The sequence below is a fragment of the Hoplias malabaricus genome, chromosome 15, assembly GCF_029633855.1.
Source record: "Hoplias malabaricus isolate fHopMal1 chromosome 15, fHopMal1.hap1, whole genome shotgun sequence".
Lineage (NCBI taxonomy): Eukaryota > Metazoa > Chordata > Actinopteri > Characiformes > Erythrinidae > Hoplias > Hoplias malabaricus.
Genome location: NC_089814.1, coordinates 16,458,483 through 16,482,984, shown reverse-complemented (window position 1 = coordinate 16,482,984; position 24,502 = coordinate 16,458,483). Strand labels below are relative to the sequence as shown.

Genomic DNA, 24,502 nt, shown 5'->3' with positions numbered 1-24,502 from the left:
TCAAAAGACATTAAATGGAAATGTGTTACACCAGGGAATGCAGTTTCACTGTTCCCATATCCAGTGTTGAATGGCTATTTACCCATCAAGCCAATGTTTGGCACTGAGCATGGTGCCATGTGCCACTGCTCCAGAGTATTCCATGTTGTTTAATTTCATTTCAGGCTATTAGGAGATTATACAAGCTGGACAATGCATATTGGTGCAGTATCTAGTCAGATGTGGTAGACAGCCCAGCAAGAACTCATACTAGATCACAGGTTAAGCCCATTTCCACAACTTGAAGCAAACAAAAATGGCCAAATGCTAAGTCATAATTATGAGATGCTAAATCATTCATTCATGCATTCATTGTCTGAAACAGCTTATCAAGCCAATGCTTGGCACTGAGCATGGTGCCATGTGCCACTGCTCCGGAGTATTCCGACTGGTGGTCTACCCTTGAAAACTCTGCAAAACCCCAAATGGACCTTGTCCATCTGTGGACCATCCATGGTTCCCTGTCTCCTTGCTATCACCCATCATGGTGGGTCAGGAGACTACCTGGAATCACTGGGCGCAAGGCGGGAACATACCCTGGAGGGGCCGCCAGTCCTCCACAGGGCGACACATTCACTCACACACTCACACCTAAAGACACTTTTTGAGTCGCCAATCCACCTACCAATGTGTGTTTTTGGACTGTGGGAGGAAACCGGAGCACCCGGAGGAAACCCACGCAGACACAGGGAGAACACACCAACTCCTCACAGACACCCGGAGCGGGAATCGAACCCACAACCTCCAGGCTTCTGGAGCTGTGTGACTGCGACACTACCTGCTGCGCCACCCATGCTAAATCATAATTATGAAATATTAAGTTATAATAATGATAGTAAGAATTAATAATGATATAGCCATAATTATGAGAGTGATAATAATGATATAGTAAGTCATAAAAATGAAATACAAAGTCTTTAATCTTTCATTTATTATTTGGTATGAAGTCATCAGGACCTACATTAGTTGAAAAAGAAAAAATCAAATCACGTATGACCGTTCAGCAGGAAATAAAACATTGAAGGCAAAAGAAATAAAATAACCACAGTCTCATTTGCATGCATTTTCAATGTGTTCATAATTAATTAGATATGCAATCTCTTTTGATTTTGTGATTTAATGTCATTAACTATCAAAATTCATAATAATAATAGTTTCTGCTGACCTGTTCATAATTATGAATTAGCACCCCAGTCAGCAAGGATACAAAAGTTCCACAGGCTTAATAAAATCAGCACACCACTAACTATACTTTTCAGAATACTTTCCTGTGTACAAGATCTAACTAGTTTTTAATCTCCTCAAACCGACTTTAAATAAACAGAGATTTTTATTCTGGAAAATGAACTAATACAAATATTGCCAACCACTATGAAAGATACATTGAGTAGGCCTGATATATTAAATGATTAAGTTGAAAATATTAACACTGCTGGGTTAAAATCGTTTACTAAAAATAATTTACGAAGAAAAACAAAAAGTAATGGGAAATTCAGTAAATTTGGGTGTGAATGAAAATGTACTAAAGTATGACATTTTGTCTAACACTCTCTTTGTTAAAGGACTGGTGGTCTGCCCTTGAAAACACTGCAAAACCCCAAATGGACCATGTCCATCTCTGGACGATCCATGGTTCCCTGTCTCCTTGCTATCAGCATCTCACAATTATGACTTACTATAACTTAGTATCTCGTTATGTCTTAGTATCTCAACTGACTTACTGATTTTTATGGCTTATTATCTCATAATTACTTAGTAACTCATTATTATGACTTTGCATATGTTTTATTTTCATCAAGTGGCAGAACGGGCTTTTTTTAACAGGGAGGACCACACAGAGGAACAAAGTTAGCAGTTACAAGACCATCACAGTGGAATTGTGGGAGGTGTTGATATATATTCGATATCACTGTACAGTCTTTAAGAGTTCCTGAATTGAGAAAAACTAACCACAGATTAAAAAGAATTAATTATAAGGGCTAATACTGGTAGCATATGCAATTACATTAAGTCATTTTTTCAAAAATAACCTTTCTTGCACAACACTTTTGGAAAAGTAGCTCTTCATAGCGTTTCATAATGACTGTCAGAAATATGTTTTGACACCATGTACTGCACTTTACACATAAAACACAAAACAAACCCACAAGACCATTACAAAGGACAGAGCAAATGGCAAATACTGACGTGTTAATTTATTACAAAACACAAGACACCTACAATTTCTTAAAATACCCCTATATTCCTGTGGTGTTTAGTGTTTGTTGCCTTTTCATCACAGTGATTCAATATGAACAAATTACTGTAATATAGTCACTAGCATGGAACTATTAAGCTTAAAAAAAAAAAAAAAAAAAAAAAGCACACAGACATTCACAATCATTAGACTGAAACCCACACACAAAAAGAAAAAACAAAATAATATTAATAAACATCAGCAAATTCAGTAAAAAATAGAATTTAATCTTTTAAATACAATATATTTAAAATACAAACATTGATTTGTTCTTTACCTTATTATAAGCTTCATTATTCATATGGATTGTTACCACTGTTTTTACTGCTGAGGTTCGATTTACAGTATGTCACTATACAGAAAAATGTGAAAACATAGTTTTGGTAAATTCTTGTATTGCTCATTTACATAAATATACACAGACACACTAACAACTACCCATGAGCTTAAATGATCTCTAAATTATATGATGCTCCAAAATCTCTTCTAAAGTTGAGTGACAAATGGCATCATATAATGCTGATCCTTATGAAAACACTAATGCAATATAATTATTATAGTTGCTATTATTACTGTTATAATTATTGACACAAACATTGACATTTTTTACAACGTTCTTTGAAAAATGGACCCAGACATGGTTATGTACACATTCTGTGACATCCCAAGAACCACTGACAGAGAGACACACATTTATCTCAGTGTACAGCAGAGGAGAGGGGAAGAAAGAATAAGAAAAAGACATCTTGTTAAACAAATTACAGAGCATATTAGTGTTGATTACTGGGTTGTCGTCTTGGACTGGAAACAACTTGAAATAAAACAAGGTACTAAATTCAAGCCAATGTTAACTGTTAGCAGAAGTGATGATGTCTTATAGAATAGAAATAGAAAACTGAATAGTGTTCAACACTGCTTAGGGCCTGAAATCCACAAAACTGTTTTATTCTCACATAAAAAGACATTATCTTTCCCTGGCTTTTTATTTTATTTAGTTCATTTAAACTCCCAGACAAAAGCAAAGCTTTGTTAATAAAATTACAAAAAAGGAAAGAAACTAAGAAAAGCAAATTCAACAGAAAAATAAACTTTTGTAATATTCAACCAAACAAATTGCTTTATTTCAGTACCAAACCTGAGGCTGAGTGTAACATTATATGGAAAATTTATGTTCAAGTCAGCTAACACATAACAAAACACAAATGAGAAAAGCAGCTCATGATAGAGGATCAAAATTTCAAGCACCTATTACACCATTTCCCATGGGCTGGTTATTCTCAGAACAAGATTTAAGTTTATAGCTGACATTGACATGGGTTATGTTAATAGAGATTTTCTAATGAACGTTCCAATTGCTGCCCATTATTAGAAAACTATCTGTGTACAGGATGCCACTTCCTTTATACCTGCAGTAAGTGTAATTCGTACCATTCTTAATGAACACACACAATCATTACTACAAACATACAGTGAAAAGCAACCTGAAGACACATTATAATCTCACAGAAGCCTGAAAACTATTGATAAGTGGTTAAATTTTTATTATTTATTCTGCCTTGGCCTGGACAGCAATTGGCTTTTCTTCCTCCTCTTGAGTTTTCAAATGCAAACAATAAATAAAAAAGGTAGCAGAGTTGTAGGGCTCTGAATGCGATTGCATATAATACGAGACAAACGTCCGCAAACAATCTGAGAACGGCTCTAAAACATCAGTGAAACCAACCAAAATTTTAAAAAATGGTCTCAGGCTGAGAGGGCTCCTTTTTGACCATGCGAGGCTCTTCATGTTGTATCAAATGTTGCTCTCAGCCAATGAGGCTAGCAGTTCATTCGCACAGTACACTCCCTCCTAGTTCAAACTGACCACTGATGGCCATCTATTGCATCCACATCTGTTGTGAGGGTTCAAGTTTGTTTCTTCTAGAAAAAACAGTTCCATTCCTTCTCAAGTCTCTCCAGGGATTCCGGATGCAGAGGTCTTACTAGAGTATTAGTGAAATTACTCACACAGCATTAGCTCGTGGCTAGGCTTTGAGAAGTCTCAATGCTGTCCCCTGCGCTTGTGGCCAGTGTAATGCAGTATTGGTCACCTGAAGAACATAAAGTCTAACCTTGAACTTTCAATTTGAGGATAAATTCTTATTTTGTCCTTTCAAGTGGATTACAAAAAAAAGGAAAGAAATCGCTCTCCCCAGCAGGAGGCTTGAAGCATGGAACCAGCTGGTCTACAGGGGCTGAGGTTGCTTTTTTACCCTGATCTAAATGCACCATCATCAATTAACTGTGACACAGCACACACCCTGTGCAGAAACAAACACCCACACACACATACAAAGATGTTCTGACAGTTAATCTATAGAACAAATTCAGAAAACTTCAAGAGAGTGCATTATTTTGTAGTCTAGGATCTGTGTTCTTTCCCTTTGTGTAACCCTTGCCTTTTCTGTGCACCTACACTATTACACTTCAACTGAACACAAGGCTTGGCAACGCCCCTTCTGCAGAGACAAATAGATGACTTGTTGCACTTTGCTGAGTGAAATTATACATATTGCTTCAAAATATATTGCATGTTAGAACACATACGATATTTCTGGTAGTGCCAGTGTACTCAGTTTTGTCCACTTCAGATTTCTTACAGCTGAAAGCATATTTTAATCAACACTCCTCTGTCGGCACACTGTCTCTGACCACTGTGTTGATATTCCTTAACATGTCTTATATATTTCAAACCACATAACAATGTTGCTGTGTGAATTTAAATAGCATGTGTGTGCAAGCACATACAAACTGCTGCGCATTAATCTGGCTACCGCTGAAGAAGGATAAGAGCAGGCCTTTAAATAGGTTAAAAATGGCTCTTTTTACACAGATGCCTGCAACAATGACTATTTGCAGTTAGGTGAGTTTTTCTATGGCTTAACTATAGTGCCAGGAGCGGGAGCTCTTCATGGCCAACTGACTTTCTTGTAATCAGCCATTCTACATTAATTATAAAAAGAGGCTGAGAAGGTTGCTTCCTTCCTCTTAAATTCATTCTTAAACACATGACTGCTCCTAAAGCAAAAGTGATGGAAGGTTCTATATAAATTCGTCTATATAATCTAAAGGGAGCTGTATGTTAAGGGCAATTACTAACAATGCTATCCAGTTCAACTAGCTTCAACTTTAAGTATATTTTATCCTACAAATGACCACAATCCAGTATCAAACAAGTGTGGTTTAAGAATCCAGTCCAATATATCCTTCAATATAAAAACAAAAATCCAAGAATCCATCCATGGCTGACCATTCAGTGTAAGTACCTCAAGTTATGTATGACCCTCAAAGCTACAAATTTCACACATGAATCATTTTTGAAGAGGCTTCTGTTTTTCTATGAAAGCGATATGTCATTTAGCCTTTCCTGTTCTTTTAACAAAAACTTCTTCATCTTATTACAACGACTAGTCATGCCATCTACTGCTGAGTCTCTTCTTTGCAATTTTGCTCATCTGTTCTTTCCTGTTCATTTTTCTCCTCGCTACGGTGAGTCCATCATGGCCTCCAACATCTCCAGAAAAAGTTTGTGCATGGGCACTCCTCCTCGGGTTTTGATGCTGTAGAAGGTGGTGAGGGCACGGTTGGCTGTCTGTCGAAGGAGGGGCAATGTGAGGAGGAGTCGACCGGCTCGTTGTGGGTCATCTGGACGCTGCTGCATTTCCAGCTCCAGCAGAGCTTGGTGGAGAAGATCCCTTAATTTCTGAACAGCTTCTATATCCTCAATGTAGACTGAGTCTGAAAGAGAGAGACAGAGAGACAGATGTTAATCATGCCAATAAAATAAATTACTCTGGTGTACTCATGTACATTTGGTACAGTGTAGGAGATGATCAGTGTATGGCATAACACAGCTGTCTTAAGTCTAGGGTTCAGTTCCCAGTTTGGGCAGAGAAACAATATATCAATAAAATGCTTTAGTAAGACTCCTAATGCTGTATTAGCTTACAGTAGCTGTAACATAATTAGAACTGTAAATCTCTCTGGATAAAATGTCTGCCAAATGCCATAAATATAAGGCGAATGTAGAAAAACTATAGCAATCTTTGGGTCAAAATGACAAGGAGCTAAAATGTCTTCTATTTATTTATTTATTTATTTTTAAACTGTGGCGTGTAATCATCTGCATAACATTGAATACCAATGTGAATAGCTGATCATTTTCTTGTTTTGTATTTAAAGCAAATTCACATTGGATTAAAGCAAAACAAATTATTTTTATCATAGTACAAGCCTTTTATTCCGTATTTGTAAATTTCTGTACTTTTAAATTTTATCTTTTAAGTTTATTAGTTGTAGTTCATTTATATTTTTTATCAAAGATATGTTTTATATAAAAATGGCTCCTGCACTGTGGTGATTGAGAGTGACTTTCTGTGGTTTAACCTGCTGTTTGTGCGTGTACTGGGTGTCACTGATATTTTAAATTAGTTTTCACCACAGAGAAATGTGAGTGTTCTGCAGAAACTGTGAAAAACATCCACATGGCAGACATAGCTGTGTATTTACAGGCACCAGTGAATATGTGCAAGCTCAAAAAAGGCACCAAGTTATCAATTGTAATATCATAGTATAAAATTCCAATATCAGACCAATAACAATAACTAAAAAAATCCACATATCGGCAAATAATATATCAGCTGCTAATATATCGCACATCACTACTGAATACATGCCTCAAAGTGTTCATATTCGCACTCTATTATTCTTAACTTACAGAAATGCTCTCTATGAGAAAGAGACAAATACAAATGTAAGAATAAATGTTACATTATCAGAAATGGAAAACGCCTGGAACTTGGAGGGTCAGGTGGGGTTTATTCCCATAGAAACAAACCGTTCATAGGGAAAAGGAAGCTGCTGTTTTGTGTGCACACAGGGTCTGTGGGGACTCATAGGTTCTTAACTATATAGAGAACAATAACATACAACTCCTAGTATTTGCATAACAAATAATGTGGCTTTGGGCTAAGCACTGGTAGGGATAGAGTTTACTGTTTACAGTAATCGACAATTTCCTGGGGCTCTCACACTCAAACTACCAGTTGATAGTGTGAATGTCAATGAGCAGTTTAAATCAAACCCATTACTAAACAGGAATCATTCTTGATCTTTCCAAAATGTGAGGTCAGAACCCTGGAGGTCAACTGTACTCAATGTTTTTCTTTTGGATATATTGAATGTACAGGTTTTTTTTTAAACAATTACAGCGTTTTAAACAATTAAAATACTGTATCTTTTACTAAGTGAAATATTATATGTACACCAACTTTTCTTTTCATCATGATATAGGTAAATATAAATACAAGTTAATTAATTTGTAACTTTTTGAATATAATATTGGGTTCAATCCAGTTGCATGATTTGAATTATTTTGCCAATTTTGATACTGATGCAATAGTATAAAATTAAATTAGACTCCTGAAAGATTTCTATATTGTGTTTTAAAGCTAACAGTCTGAAATAAACAGCCAAAAATAGAGTGTGAGCTATGAATAGTCGAAATAGTTACAGAGGAATGGACTGCAGACTAAACAAGAATTAATTTCAGGCTTATATAATGCAATAGGTAACCAATCAGCACTCTCTATTTTGGAACAATCATGCCTGCTGGTCCAAATATGTAAAGATAAAGCTGCTCACCTGAGTTAGTGAGTGCAATAGCCTTAAGCATGACAAACTCTTCACGGTCAAGCTGCAGGGCCCTGAAGCGCCGTGCAAGCTGACAGATGGCAGCATTGAGTTCAGTAAGACCAGCTACACGTGACATTTCCTCATCCAGCACAAAGTCCTCAGCAAACACCACCTCATCCTCACAGCCTAGAGAACGGTAGGCCACCCCAAGCACCAGCACCTCCAGCCATACAGACTGCAGCACCGACATCTGGTCGGCCAGTGACAGAGAGAGGAATCCTGAATGGCACAAAGAGACAGAGAGCAATTGGACATCTTCATTACATCAATACAGCTTGAAAATGTCTATTAAAATATACTGTAAGAAAATCTTTCTATTAAAATGCCAAAATAAAATTGAACATAATTAATGATGCGAAACTTCAATCCTGACAAGTTAAAAATAAATATATAAATAAATAATTGATATCCAAATGTTAGATAAGTACACAGTCTGAGAGAGAGGTCAAGGGAAAAACGAAAAACAGCCAAATTAAATAAAATTTGAGGATAAACATGTAAGGTCTAGAAGCATGTGGGACTTGGAAGGCCGGGCAACAATAGTACTCCATATTATACCACAGTTAGTTCCGACCCTGCAATGTGATTGGCTGAGAAATGTTCTAGGAGTGCCAATATTACACGATAATGGCCCTCTGACTGAAGCACTTCAGGTATCACTCTGCAAAATGCATGTAACCTAGCAACAATGCCAGCGCTTACAAGACAAAGCTGTGCCTGGACTTTTTCACCCAACGAGGAACAGGTTAATTTTTCGTTCATGCACCGTATTTTGTACAGAGTAACAGAGCATGGTGCAGTGGATTCTGCTTTCTGATTTGTAAACAAAAGAACATTGAAAATTTATTTTTATATGTATATATAAAACAGTAAATTGCTATGTCTGTGTGGTTTCTCTGATTGTGTTTAACTCGAGTCGAGGCGCCTCTTTTTCTCCGTTGCTCTCGTTCGCCTGCTCCCCAGCACAGCTTTGGAGAGATACTCTAAAACCCTCACTTTTAACAGAGAAAACTTGGCATTGTTTAATGTGTGATATATATCACTACGATCTACGATCGTCTTATAGCCTAATAAAGCCTAACGGCAAAAATGAACTGTGGTATAATTGCAATAATACACTCGAGGTTCGTGCTATAACATGAGATGAGACACCAGTGCCAATATCTCACGTTATAGCATGAACTTCAAGTGTATTATTGCGTAAGTTTAGAACACTCTACAAAATAGCCTGAAACAAAATCTGTGAGCTCAGTCCTCTGGGAAAGGACTCTCTCTGTGAAACCTCCTGTCAATTATACAGCCTCTTTTCTTCAGTCACCTGTTCCTCCACATATAGGTTCACAGGTTCTCTCAACAATGTGGAGAGCAGAGGGCCATCAAAACATAAGAATTCACAAGACCTCCACTGCTTTTGCCAGCTAACCTTTTAACAATTTCAGGAAGTGGTAACTTAATTCTTTTTACGACTCTATTCCTCTCTCAGACTGTCCCTCCCTCCTGCCTTAGTTTTCCTCTCTCACCAGGAACGTGCTTGGCCCAGCCAATGATGACAACAAGTTCACGGTCAGCCAGGTCACATAAGGTGGTGAGGGTGCGCTGGGCTGTATCTGGTTGCAGAGGGTCCGGCATAGCAAACAGTTTTTCTGGTTCCGCCACCAGAAGGTGGGATACTATGATGCTAGGAGAGCCTATAAACCACATACAAACACAGGAGACTTCTATAAAGGCACGTAATATAGAAATAGTCTGGAAAATGTTATTCAGATGCTCAACATGACTAATACTGCTTGTATAGACAATTACCAACAGGTCATACCAAGTCGCAAACCACTTAAGTATGTCTTTTTGAGATTATTGACCTCACAAATTATTTAGAGACTATAAAACTTTCAGCCAGTAAACATGTCTTGACTGTTACATGCGGTATAAAATTGGTTATTCATTCCGAATTATTTGTGTATTGTTCAAAGTGGCGGGACATGAACCAGATATCTAAAAATTTTATGCCAATAAAGTAGGGTGACCAGATCTTAGATGGTGAAAAAGAGGACATGTCTCTGGGGGGGGCTTCTCACTCAAGCGAACCAAACGGAGTAGTTTGTGAACGAAACGCTTCTCGAAGTTCTATGTAAGCTCTAGAAAAACAAAGTCCCGGAGATTTGTGAAATTCCGCCTGGACATATTTTTAACTCTAAAAAAGAGGACATGTCCGGGAAAAAGAGGACATGTCCGGGAAAAAGAGGACGTCTGGTCACCCTAGCTAAAGATATGTTTAAACAGTTATTGTATGACCTTATAAATACAAATACAATATACAATTTACAGTTCGTTTATGTATGTCACTATGTTTCAACCATCAAACTACTGTAAATGACTTTGTTCACATTTCGATGTTCAGACAGCTTGAATCATTCGACATGATATTTCACTGAGACATTAAACCTATTAATATTTTCACCGCTGTAAAATAGTTTGGGATACTCTACCTCTCTCTCCCTCTTTCTTTATAGGTATTGGAGTACTCTGATATGTGGCATTCTCTACTTCTGGCCGTCTCTTATACTTCTGCCTCCCTCCTCTTACCCGGTCCAGACGTACCCCTGCAGACACAGCATGCGAAACATTTATTTTACACAAAACATTCAAGTAGTATATGTCTCTGCAAATAAGTTTTGACTTTAAGACTGCTCCAAGTTTATAGCCAGTTTGTCATACAGCACAGCTACTGGACAAAGGGCTTTGTAATTTCCTATTACCTTCTTTGAGCATGCCCACTTTGAGGCACTTAGTGAAGCGGCACGCCTGGCAGGCCTTCCTGCGTCTCTTGGTGATCTCACATACGTTAGATGCTGGACAGCTGTATTCAATGTTGCCTGAAAAGTGGACGGCAGACACAGGGAGCAAGGATAAATATAAACACCAAAGTACAAAGACTTAGGTTCGTCTCTTTCTCTCAGGTCCTACTCATAAGCACACTTGTCACAGCAGTAAATAGATATTAGAGATAAAACCTCCAAGATAAGCTGACCTAATCATTTTATTCAATTCAAATAAACGTTACATAATGAGTGATTTTATACAACTGACATGTCACAATACAGCGTTACAGAATTCTGATTCCTAGCCCGAAATGAGCAAGCCCAGATGACGATATCAGGGAAAGTACATTTTTGAGCATGAGTATGGACCCTTGAAAGAAGCCTAAAGAAGACTAAATTTGGGACCCTTCTTGCATTCTGGTCATCACCAGGTCAAAACAAAGAACAGGGAATAACTAGAGAATGGTGTAAATGAAGAATTATATTGTTATAGTTTTTAACGCTATATGTAGTGTTGTCACAATACCAAAATTCTGACTTTCAATACAATACCTGCCTAAATATCTCGATACCAATACTGAAACAATATCATGGCAAAAACCTAAAACATCAGGATAATTTATGTACTTTCTCTACAACAGAGGTATTCAAACATTTTCTCCCAAGCCCTCCTTGGCACTTATTTTGATTCATTCATTATCTGTAACCGCTTATCCAGTTCAGGGTCACGGTGGGTCCAGAGCCTACCTGGAATCATTGGGCACAAGGCGGGAATACACCCTGGAGGGAGCGCCAGTCCTTCACAAGGCAACACACACACTCACACCTACGGACACTTTTGAGTCGTCAGTCCATCTACTAACGTGTGTTTTTGGACTCTGAGAGGAAACCACAGTAAACTAAAACTTGTGTGTCAATATGCAGACTACTACAGTGTATATATAAAAATAACAAGTCATCCCATTAGTCCAGAACTTATATAAAACACTAATAAATTAAATAAAAAGCAGCATTTATATTCTCCTCTGTTTAGCACAGAAGAACACAGCTATTTCACTCCCAATCCAGTCCGTAAGTAGTCTGCTCTCTTACAAGTTCAATATGGCATTTGAATATATTCAACTGCAGGGTGAAAGCCAAACTAAAAAGAAAGAGCAAGAAGTCACAATAAACAACAATGTATACAGAAGCTTTCAGCCGTCAAATCACACTGATCTCTGTGACTATGCTGCTCCTTCTCTGGAGCAGAGAAGCCACAGAGAGGAAGCTGTCTCTCCTGCTCACGGTCAGTCCCTGTGCTCTAATGAGTTGTGCTACCAGCATTTCTCTCTAAGTAGTAGTTAAGGTTTGTACAGAAACTCGCTGGTGCTAGTCTGTTTTTTGTTTTTTAAATAACTCACTAGAAGGTCTGAACAGTAGCTAAAAGTAGCGGCAAAATCATTAAGTGAGGGCGAGGAGGCAAAGCTCTGTGGGCGCACTGCCCCCCCTGTGGCACTCGTAGGAAATACCTATCTTATTTTAAAACACTCCTTAAATGTACCAGTACTTATTATATGGGGTATTGTACCGTTTTTAATGACAAAGTATTGAGATACTTTTCTAGTATCGTATACTGTGCACCACTTGTTAAGTGTGTGTCAAGACGTGTTAATAAAGTATGATGCAGGTGAATAATGAGAAATTCTATTTAATGTTAAAGCCTAACTGCATTTATTTATTTATTTTTATGTACAAATTTGCAAAGACCAAGGCAGATGAAACACAGAAACAATACAAATAGGAAGACTGATTTACAAACTAACATGAGGTAAAATGTAATTTAGATATTTAACATATTTAAAAAGGTTTAAGTCTAATATGCTTTTAATCACGTTTTTATATAACCATAGGCAGCTTCATCTGTAAATGTAGAAATATCTATATTTCTCTGCCCATTCAATACCTATACATTTTCTTTAGCCCCTATACATTTCACCAGTTTAAGCCATAAAATAATTTTATTATAAGGGTTTTTGTAATTGTGTAGTTAAACTAAGCAGAATCAGTTAAATAGAATTCACTCCTATATTATTTTTTCACCTTCTTTGTGGCTTAATTGTAGCACCATTTGAGCATGTACACAACCCACTGTGGGAGTTAGCCAGCCTAAAATACAACTTCCACACTGTAAAATTTATCTGTAACAAGGCATTAAAACTAACCCTCTGAAAGAAGGCAATAAAAGACTTTGTCTTCCCATTTTTAATATTTGTAATATACAGATTTATTGTCATGATAGTTAGCAGATTAATGTAAATGAAATATAGTAAAATTCTTTTGTTGACATTTCCCTTAGAATTTTGTGTTCAACAGTAGATTTTCCACATTATATATAGCAATATATTCATGGTTGCTATAAGTATTCAGGTCGGAAAGGCCCAAGGATTAAATAACTTTACCTTGAATATTTTAGCTTTTTACAATTAACCCCACTAATTTGTATCCACATAGCTTTTGTCAGAATTGTCAGTAAACAGCAAGACAGGAAACACAATATATGTATTTACACCAATTAACCATAACATGAAACCACCTGCCTAATACTGATCCTTTAAATCCTGCAAGTTGGGAGGTGGGGCCTCTATGTATTAGAATAGTTTATTTCCACAAATTCTCAAAAACATACATTTAACATTTAAACAATTTCTAGCATGTCTTAAGACACATTATCATGCTGAAAACAGCCACTGCCATTAGATAATACCTTTGCTCTGAAGGGGTGTACTTGGTCTGAAAAAATAAACAAAGTTTGCAAAAACAAAATCCATATGAATATCAAGATTTAAGGTTTTCCAACAAAACAGCCCAAGCATGACACTGCTTCATCCTACCAAACCACCTTCTCCCACTGCTCCATGATTCAGTTTTGCTGCTCTCATGTACTCCGTAGACATGTGACCATTCTGCAGTAACTGAGTGCCATTAACAGCTAACTGCACATTGTTCTGACAACTTTCTGCCGTAACTAGTATTAACTTATTCAGCAATAGATGCTACATTAGCTATTCTATGGTATCAGAACAGACAGGCTAGCATTCTCTCCCCATGTGCATCAGCCTTAAAGCATCATGAGCTTGTCACCAGTTCACAAGTTTGTCCTTAATTGAACTACTAAGGTACTAATAACTGCATACCAGGAAAACCCCATAAGACCTGATGTCTCAGGGTTTTTCAGATCCATTCCTTTAACCCTTGCCATTTAGCCACTGACAAAGTTGCAAAGATCCTTATACTCAATAACTTTTCCAACACATTAACTCTAACTGATTCTTGACTCGTTGCATAAAACATCCCACCCCTTGATAGGTCACATTGTAATTAAGATAATGTTATTCACTTCACCTGAGTTTAATGTTGAGGCTGATCTGTGTATTAAACAAGTATTCTCTTTATCAAACACTTTTAAAATGATTAAACTTAAACCAAAACGGTGTTTGCTTGGTCCCCTGTACTAAATAGGCTTGTTAAATGATATGACGGCAGGGTGTACTCACCCTGGATGGTTCTCTTAAAGAAAGCCTTGCAGGCTTCACAGGAGGCCACTCCATAATGGTAGCCTGAGGCTACATCTCCACACACCAGACACAGCCTTTTGGGGAGGGTACTGAGAGTGTATTTGCAGCGTCCACCCCCGCTGCCTGTGGAACCCTCGTCCGCTGCGTCAGCCCCATCCTCCTTGAAGTGGCAGCGGAGAGCTGGGCTGTATGTTGGTGAGGAGTAGCGTCCAGCACCGTCTCCCCGTGCACCTCCTCCACCGCTCTGTGAGGAATCTGAGGATGCACCTCCTGGACTGGTTCTGCCCCCTCCACCTCCACCCTCCGGACTGCTGGGCTCTGCTTTTATGTGCAGATCAGAGCGCCGTTCTCGGGAAGACATGACACCTTTAGAGAGACAGAAGGAGAAACAAGGGAAATTAAGGCAAGGCGGCAAAAGCTTTGTATAATAAACTTATCTACACCAAAATCACATAATGGTATCTCTCATGAAATAAAAAAAATAAATACATAAAATAAAATAAAAAATAAGGTTAGCATTAGACTTATAAGTAACTACAATTACTCTACTTACAGTAAATTATACAAAATTAATAAATTAATCATGAAATGGGACTTCTGAGTGGCCCAGCTTTTGGCCCTATCACTGGGAGACTGATGTCCACTGATGTTGCATTAGTGGCAGTCCATAAAGAAGTGGTAATTGACATCACATGTCTTGGAGAAAGCACAAGTTTGCCCTCACATTGCCAACATTGGTGGCATTGCGCATGAAGGGTGTTCTGCAATCAGCTTATGAAACTGACTGGAGAAGATTAATGATTGGGTGAATATTCAGCAAAAATGGGATGAAAAACTACTACTACTACTACAACTACTACTAACAACAATAAATTTAATTTTTATAGTTCTTTTTAAGAACCTAAAACACTATGTAGAGACAGACAGATACAGTAGACAGACAGAAAGAAAGACCCTTAGGGTTTGGGAGTTACATTCTACATAAAATATCTTTTCCCAAATAAATAAATAAATGCTCATGCTGAGCAGATCATTCACATTTCTGCACAATGTAGCTTACACAGCAATGATTAATGGAACACTATGTAGTATTTCTACCTTAAAAATACAACTTTTAAACTATTGTAATCTTCCATGGAGCTGTAATAGGGAGAATACAGCCTCAGTTGCGGCTATGCCGGGTCCTCTTCTGGTTTACTGCACTAAGTAACTTCTGAATCACGGCATGGAGGACTCTCGCTGGAAATGGGTAACGCTTAACCGCACATAGCTCACAGATGAATGTTAGCCTACACAGCAAATTCATCAGTGTTAAATCAACACTATTAGTGTTAAATTAACACAGAGTGTTGACAAGTTTACATTTTTACACGTATGGTGTTGATTTAACACTGGTGAATTTGCTGTACAGCTACAAGAAGAATCTAGCTCAATATTTCTTGTATGGACATTAAATCAAAGAGAGTGAGAGAGAGAGAGCGAGAGAAAGAGAGTCGCTGTACAATACTGGACTGAATTTACATATTAGAGTGAGCTGAAACAGACATGAGCACACAAGTTGGAGCAGTAAGTATTTGTTGCCCTTTTTTCATGTGCTAGTTATAGTTTTGTTGACGAAAGTGTAATAATCAGTTTTTGAGAATTGCTGAGCAGTGAGCAAGGGTTTGCAGCTGCTAAATTTACCCGGATTAGCTCACTTTTTCACATTAGACATTGATTTTGGTAATGAATGCTGTTTGCCGGTTGCTATGTGGATAAAATGACTGAAGTTACACTTTGTGTCGGTGAAACCCAAGCTTTGTTGAGGACAGTGTTATAACCCAGTTATGAGTGAGCCGTGTTTAAGTGAGTGAGCAAGCGAGCGAGGGAGAGAGAGGTGTGTGTGAGACTTGATGTCACGACAGTACTGTAAACATGAAATACACTCAGCAGCAGGTAGTGGGTGCTAAGGAGACAAAAACGCAAAATCTTACATTGTATTCCTTTAATTGCCATTAAAAATTACACAGATTTAAGATTCATTCAAATTATTACCAGGGTAATTCTAGCAAGCCATCTCTGCGTATGCAGAACAGACTGAATTCTGTACACTCTGCCCATAATCCCAAAACCTTAGCCTCCGCCCATTCTAGATTAGGGTCATTAATCCAAAGCAGAGGAGAGACAATCCTCTAATTATACCTCTAGAAGAAGAAGGCAAGCAGAGACAGGCAGTTTCCCAGTGATTCTAAAAAACCCGCAGTTCATCCTCCCTAGCTGATCTTTCACTTTCAAAACTGAGAGCAAAACAATACCAAATATGACACTGTGCAATATAAATAAGTCTCCAACCGGAGTTCTGCACCGAGAGCACCTGCTAATGACAGCTAAAGACACATAAAATGGAGTGTAGTAAATTTGGCACATGGCTACTATTCTCAAAGTCCATGGAGGTCAGCCCCTTCTAACATTCAGCCATTCAATAATGCACGTCTGTCATCATTAACTTCCACTATTAGCCATCAAAGGCATTGAAGTACTAAAGCAATAAACTTGCTCTTTTACCCACATACTAAAAATAGAAGGTTCTTCCAACAATAGATGTGATGTTAAAAGTAATAACCATCCTGTGACAAACCCCTCCACCCACAAAAAAATAAACCAAACCAAAACAAAACAAAACATATTAAAATTTTTCCACGGTTTGCAAAGTTAACATTCAAGTTAAAATTCAAAGGACGGCACAATATATTTTTAATATCATGTGGATGCCTCTGTGATGAACCAATCATAACTTCTATGAGCAGAAAATTTGAAACATCAAAAAAAAACTCAAATGGGCTAATGGGTCTTTTCAAAAACCTTTCAAGTTGACTGGACAGTCTAAGGAAGGACACTCCAAGTTACTAAAAATTTCAGATGGAAGGCAAGGTAAACATCTAAAGTAGAAATGTGAATGTTTTTTTTTGTCTTTGGAATGTGGACGGCAAAAAGGCAAATGAACAATATAAAATACTGCAGGATGTTTTTTAAAAAAAGAGATGTGTTTTAAAATATTCATATCAATTATTAAATATTTAAGGGAAAACATATTTTATTTAATCTAATATATAACATACAATCATGCCCTCTAATTGGATGCGTGAGTGAGGTTAGGGCAGTGGGTCCCAAATACTTTCTGTAATATTCCCTTTTTTTGATAATACTCTCAACCCTCCCACTCAGACACACAGAGCTATTAGTGCCCACAAGCCTCATTCATTTGCCTTGCTCTGCCCCAGCTGCACCCCCTCCCACACCTCTTTGGGAACCACTGGGTTAGAGTAATCTTCTGATGGACCAAATGAAGGATCTTACATGGGGCATAGTCTTTTTATGTTTACAACATGATCACCACAACTGCCCATATATCATTTATACGGCTATGTGAATTGAAGCCAATAGTAAAACTGATATTTGGAGGTCACTGTGCTCTGGCTAGGCATTTGATGAGCAAAAAGAATTGACAACAGGTGTCTCCAGTGTTATCTGGAGTAGAAGTATACACTCTGAGACTGAGATACACTTTGGGGGGCAGAGAGGTTCATGGAGAATAAAGAGATCTTTAGTACCCTTCTTCCCCTGATCTCTAGTGAAATGGTGTAACTCTGGGCAGTGTACAAAGTGTAACCATGGCCCAATGCTTTGAGTCAGTTGAACACTCTGGCCTACAATCTGTGCTCCATCGCTTGCGCAAGTTCTGAACTTTGACATTACACCCTGATCCCCCCTCCTTTCACACCCCAACCTGGACATGACACAGTAGTATTTATTGTTGTGAAGGCACATAAGCTCAAACAAAGTGGAGTGCAAGCGATGTTTTCTATTGAAGTCCATGACTTATCAAGGTTTTAAGGAGGCAACATGAGAGAACGTCTTTACATATTCCTTCATCCCTCCGAGAAAAATATTTCTAGTAATATAATTTCTACAGGATTAAAGTATCTTAGTATAGTTTATTACAGCATATTACCCGAGTGTTACATATTACTATCAAAAATGCATGTGAGAACACTTAGTATCCCCTTCTAAACATAGCATAATCCCACCCACAAGAACAAATATTTTTATAGTATGTATTGTTTAAATTCTTACATGCATTTTGAATTATACACCAAAATATTGTGAAATGTAATACTAGTATACAAGGCATATTATGTATTAAGTACACAATATGAAACATTCTAGATTTGTAAATGATGAAACCTTACATACTATTACAGTATTAAGTATTGCTCAGCGCTGTAGACACATTACAGTTTCTGCATCATCACAGATATATTTGGTAAGGGCTGGGTCACGTCAACAGGACATAAACAGGAAGATGTGCTATTAAAATGCAGGTCTGTGGTCATCTTTGTTATATCCTGCTGCATTAATACTGTGTACTGACATCTGCGGAAAAAACTCTACAAAATACAAAACCTGGAAGCTTAAAAAGGTGTCAGTCCAGAGTATTAAGCGCCTGAAGAGATCAAGCTGGAGACGCACAGAGGGTCCCTTGCACTAACAGGTGATCAAAGCCCACTGACAAAAGGCTGATTATTTACTCTGATATTCAATGGTGGACGTGCTGTTTTTCATAATAGATAGCACAGTGTATAGTTTTGACAAATACCATACCCTACCAATGTAACTCCGTTCACTTCTGGTTATAGCCAGGTCCTGAATCTTCTAATAACCCATATTTACTAATCCTCCTTTTTAGTTTGTCCAGAAACGCAGAGACGCTACGTTTTAAACGTGCTAGCTGATAGCTATCTAACCCGGCTGCCCCCATTCTCATTCGAACTAGCCGAGTTAGCTTAGCACACCATGGTTGCTAACTTGCCTCATGAGGCTGACACGGGGTTTAAAACGCAATTTTCTGTTCCACCTTAAATGGTGCCGTAGCTACTATAAGGCGCCAACGAGTAACTGCCGAGACACAGTTGCATTTAAGGTGGAACTGCGACTTCCAATAAGAAACCAACTCCAGATCCATTACAGAACTTACCTCTACCTTGTTTAAGGTAGCTCAGCTCAGCGATTTTCTTCACTCTCGCCGTTATGAAGACTCTCCAGAGGCAATGAAACTCTCAAAGAGCGAAAACTGAACTGTTTTAAGCCACTAAAGCCTGCCCTAAAGCCGTTTGGAATGTACTTGTGTTGGGTGCATTTTGAACTTCACTTTTCCCCCACATGGAGTCGAAAACGCGTCGTTGGTCATTGGTTGTCTTGAAGAGGGAGGAGAGGTGGAGCAGCAGATATTATCAGTTTTCATGAAATATGCCTCATTTGTTCAAGCGGGATTAACATTTTTCTGGAGCCCTTTACAACACTGAACTCAATACAGTTCAGTTACAACAAAAGACATGATTTACTCAAGTAGGTTGCTATAAGATTACAAACCTTGCTCAATAGAGAACGAGTCGTTCACTACTTCAGTCTGTTCCTAACAGGACCCATCCCAAAATATTTTAGGCTGGTGTGTTAATTGAAGAAATTGCTTACCTTTCTGCTTTTGCTTTCAGCCTCGCGTGTGAACCTCTCACTTCCTTTTGATTTCAAATATGTCACAACGGGTCAGTTCACTTTGCCCATCAAGAACCCTGTAAGATATCAGAGAATATATGATTAACGAATTTCAAACACTATTAAAGTGCATAATGTTTCATATATGTATACACATTTGAAGTATAGGGATGCACTGATATAGGAAATCTGGCCCAATGTCAATATTTTCTGATATTTTACTGCATACTAACAAGCACACACACACACACACATGAATTCATTCATTCATTCATTCATTTTCTGTAACCGCTTATCCAGTTCAGGATATATATATATATATGTTTGTGTGTGTGTGTGTTAGTAAAGTAGCCGAGCATTGCCTTACAGTTCTGATCTTCCAGAAGTAATACTATTTATTCAAATGTCAAATACTGTGGACGTCTAAATATGCTGATATTTTTAAACAATTATTGACACTTATTGTAATATCTATATGACACCAATATTGTCATGCATCCCTAGAAAGAAGCCAGTAAGAGTAAAATATTTTAAATTTATTAATGCATGGAAACTGAGGAAATCCCCTTAACATACTGGACAATCAGCTGGTGACTGGTAATTGCCATCTTTTGGGTATATATTTACATGCATATGAATAATAAATATAGCCTATATTCCTAGGCAGAGGATGTATTGCTGTGTTTCCTAAACTTAATAATAACCTTACAAGAAAAGTTATTTGCATTATGCAGAAACATTTTCAGTTCCCCAATAAAACCTTGAATAGATGAGAGTGTTTTTGTAACTGACAGTATTTGTAGCTGAGATGTGCTGGTGTCATGTAAAGGTTCTAGGAAAACTTTTAAATTGATGAAGAAATTATACTTTACTTGAAGGTCCCTTATAATTGATTCTTCACTCTCAAATAATTTATATACAATTGACAAGGGAAATACAATAAAAAATATTCTTCAAGAAACTACTGTATGTTTCTTTCATGGCATTACCCATCTTTAAGTATGTACTGATCTACTCACTGTATCCACATAAACACTGCGTTGTACCATTCAGTTTGTGGCCCTATACCTCATGGCAAGCAGAATCAGTGGCTGTCTGATTTTCAGCCATTAATAGGCTGCCTGCCTTTCTGCTTTTCTGTCTATCACACTCTACCAGGCCTGTGTCTTCCCCATCAACGCCATTAGGAAAAAATGCTGACAGATTGGGAAAATATTTCTTTGTCTTTCTCACAGGCAAACATTTGCTGTTTTCACTCACTGTCATTCACACAATCTTTGCACCCGTAGCGAGGACATACGCTCTCACTTCATTTCTGCACACAATAAACCAACCCCCCCCTTCTCTGACACATTCCAAAGGTCAAAGTCACATGAGGGCTTGAAGGACAGACACAGTTACTCTCTATCGCATGGAGAAATGTACCTGGGTGATAATTTACCAGGTTTAAAGAGATACACAAAGAACACTGACGTACAGTACAATTAGAATGACAGACAAAAGACCAGACCTTAAGAAACATTAACCCTAATAACACATGAATTAATTAACTCTTTCATTAATATTCATTTTTTATAGCATTTATCTGGACTTTTACGTCTATATGTAAATGTTTGTTGCACAATTTTATATGGATGCCTACAGATGCTTGATAATATATGACATGCAATTGGTTGAAAAAATAACCTTAAAGAGCTGCCATTACCCGTGGATTTAACTTGACTTACTTAAGTTTAACTCAGTTGAAAAACCTTGTGTTAATATCATCCAATATGCAGCATGATTACACAGTGTTGGAATATAATCTAATTAAAGAAAGAGGCTTAAATTATTCAACTTCACTGATATACAGTAATGAACAGGTGAGAGTTCTCAGGAGAGATCTCCAGAAAGTGACTGATCTTAGAGTGTTGTTTTTGCACATTCCTTAATAATATATGGCCATATATTTTGACTTTTGTTTTATTTAAAGAATGTAGGGGAAACATGCAAGTCATAAGAAATGCTCATTTGAGTACAAAATAATTTACTTAAGACATGAATATAACAGTGGAATAAATAAAATAATATACAAATCAACCTGCATATATACAACTCACCCCTGACAAAAATACTGATCATCCACTGACCCAAACTCATAAACCTTTAGAACTAAACATGATACTACGATTCCCTCTCAGACCACTTGTTTAAAGAAAGACAAATAAACAAAAGCAAAAAAAAACCCTTTGTCCAACGGCGCCATGCATGAAGTAGAGGCACAGTGGCCTAGAGATCGACTGATTGTGTTATCTGAAGCCCAGTTTGTAAAACTGATTCCCAGCAGAGAGAAATGGAAGATAAGTGCTGTTTATTAGCCTTTGCATTTTGGCTACAGTACACATGCAACGTGAGCATGTAGCAAAGACTGCCAAAGCAGACTTCAAAAGGTGACCTTGTGAAGTGAGTCCTGACCGGTGAAAGGTTAATTTGTAAAAGTGGCTTACAACTTCTTAAGAGCTGGGATTCCCTTCTCAGTTCCAGTTCTATGGGGAGCACAGTGACCTCCTCTCACTGGATCTGAACCAGTGGTTCAGTGACAGGTCTTATGGCAAAGTTAAGTTAGTAGAGGCTTTAAGCAAATGCAGTGCACCGAGAACTGCATTACTGCCCATGAATTAACAAATGTGTCTTCAAAATGATAACTGTAAAGGACAAATTAAACATGTTCCTAACTTTTAATGTTAGTTATTATAAAGTGATTTTATTGTGCTAAACTGATGTGTGTTTGAAACATTTACAGAAATGAATGGACAGATATGTGTTTTTAGAGACAATCATGGAAATACATAAATAGACTAAAGCAGTATTTTGGTATTATACCGAGGTGATATCTCCTGGGCAGAAGTTAAAGCTTCTGGACTTGTGACCTCTATATGCCTCTATTCTTGTACAATAAGAATTTTGCTGACAGAACAGTCCTAGGATTTTTGGTGTATAAAAGATTAACTGTGATTGCAGCCTCGGTTATCTAGTAAGAGCTTTGAAATCAGCCTAGTAACTGAATCAGGCCAACACAAGTAAAGGAGATACCGAGTATGCCTAAGAGAATTGGAAATAAACTTTTTTAACAAGTCAGTTGGTAACTACTACGGTTCTGAAAGGCTGAGTGCCTGAGTAGCCTCTGATGAACTGACGTGTGGTGGAGGTTTATTTTAAGACTGCAACTGAAGGCCAATGGGAAATGCGACATGACTGATGTAGTTGGAAAAAAAAACCACTCAGTCGCTGACACAATGTTATGGACCAGGATTAGGACAACACGATCAAGGTCAGGCATCAGCAAAGTGCTGCTGGCCTACTGCGGACTTTCCTCCTCGCTTTAATGAGTGTGGCTAACTGCCCTCACCCTTCACCCTATAGACTGTTGTTATGCAGCTGGGCTTTAACTTCATAGACTGAAGCTCAGACGTTCATAAATCAAGCTTTCCTGGTGGGGAGGGGGGTGTTTAAGCTAGCAAGCTATTAACACACGTTATCCAATTTACAGAAGTTAGTTAAGCTATACTTAGCAGGCATTTGCTCCAGAAGGACTGGGTGCCATCATCAGAAATGTTCACCAGCCTATACTTTCACTGGCAAGAGTTGTGACACTGGGAGTAATCACACAATCAGAGGACAGATAAGGTGTAGATTACAACATCGAACAAGCTTAATCTCAAAATGCTGTGTGTGACTTTTTAGCAATTCTGTATACAATTTGTTTAAAAGAAAACAATAGGGAATATTATAATAACTATATTTAGCACTGAAACGTCTAGTATGAGTAAACCCATTCCCCAAAAGCACATAACCACGACACTAAAGTAAAAGTGGTCTATAATGCTTTGGAGCGGACCCCTTGATCCCCTACTCACCTAATGAGTGGGAAGACTCCTCGAGACAGAATGAGAGACAGAGCTGGTGAAACCGCGGAGCCAATCCCAGACAGAGGGGGAACAAGGGAAACACAACAGTGAATCCAATGCTGCAGCTGTCACGAGTTGTGGACCACCGTAGCCCACGGTCCGGTTAACTGAGCAGATGCAGAGCAGTACTGGAGACGGAGCGGGGGAGAAAGAAGAGGGTGATTCTGAAGGGGCTCCAGACTCACGGACACTGCGCCGTTTCCACGAATGTGACTCTGTTGTCCGTCGCACGTTCCACAGACGGATTTAAATCCGTGTGCTTCAGCTCTTCCGTTTCTGTTGCTACTGGAAGCTCGATCCTTGTCTTCCGCCGCTGCCAGTGAGACCGTGGTTACGCACAGTCCGTCTCTCCCCTCCCTCTCCTCTTCCTCTCCTCCCTTTTCCTTCTTTTCTCCGTTACGTCCTTCCCACACCGCGGTCGTTGTTTTCCCACTCATTTTCAGTCAAGCCCCGCCTCCTGCCCCCGATTGGACAATAGTCTGTTTCCCATTGGCTGAAAGTCGTTCTGTCGTCCAGGCTTTCAGAGGTCACTCATAATCTGAACTTTTAATAAAAAATGTTGTAGTCATTCTGTTGTATTTCTGTAGTCTTTCAGTAATCTGACTTTTTTGTAATTGTTTTGCATTCTTTATGTAGTCGTTC

The 24,502-nt window shown here is 38.2% G+C and overlaps 1 protein-coding gene across 2 annotated transcripts; it reads right to left on the bottom strand.

Annotated features, from left to right (window-relative positions):
* Positions 1-1,460: 1,460 nt before the first annotated feature.
* On the bottom strand, positions 1,461-24,141 carry esrra (estrogen-related receptor alpha). Of its 2 annotated transcripts, XM_066645597.1 has the most exons (8): positions 23,810-24,141; positions 19,893-19,990; positions 14,361-14,747; positions 10,765-10,881; positions 10,495-10,608; positions 9,529-9,696; positions 7,958-8,227; positions 1,461-6,052 (listed from the first exon to the last, which is right to left on the bottom strand). In XM_066645597.1, exons 3-8 carry the CDS (start codon positions 14,740-14,742, stop codon positions 5,799-5,801), a joined length of 1,305 nt encoding a protein of 434 aa, XP_066501694.1. In that variant the 5' UTR covers positions 14,743-14,747; positions 19,893-19,990; positions 23,810-24,141; the 3' UTR covers positions 1,461-5,798. The 2 variants fall into 2 exon arrangements, with proteins under 2 accessions (XP_066501694.1, XP_066501695.1); XM_066645598.1 differs by lacking the exons at positions 19,893-19,990; positions 23,810-24,141 and adding an exon at positions 19,396-19,560.
* Between the last annotated feature and the right edge of the window lie 361 nt (positions 24,142-24,502).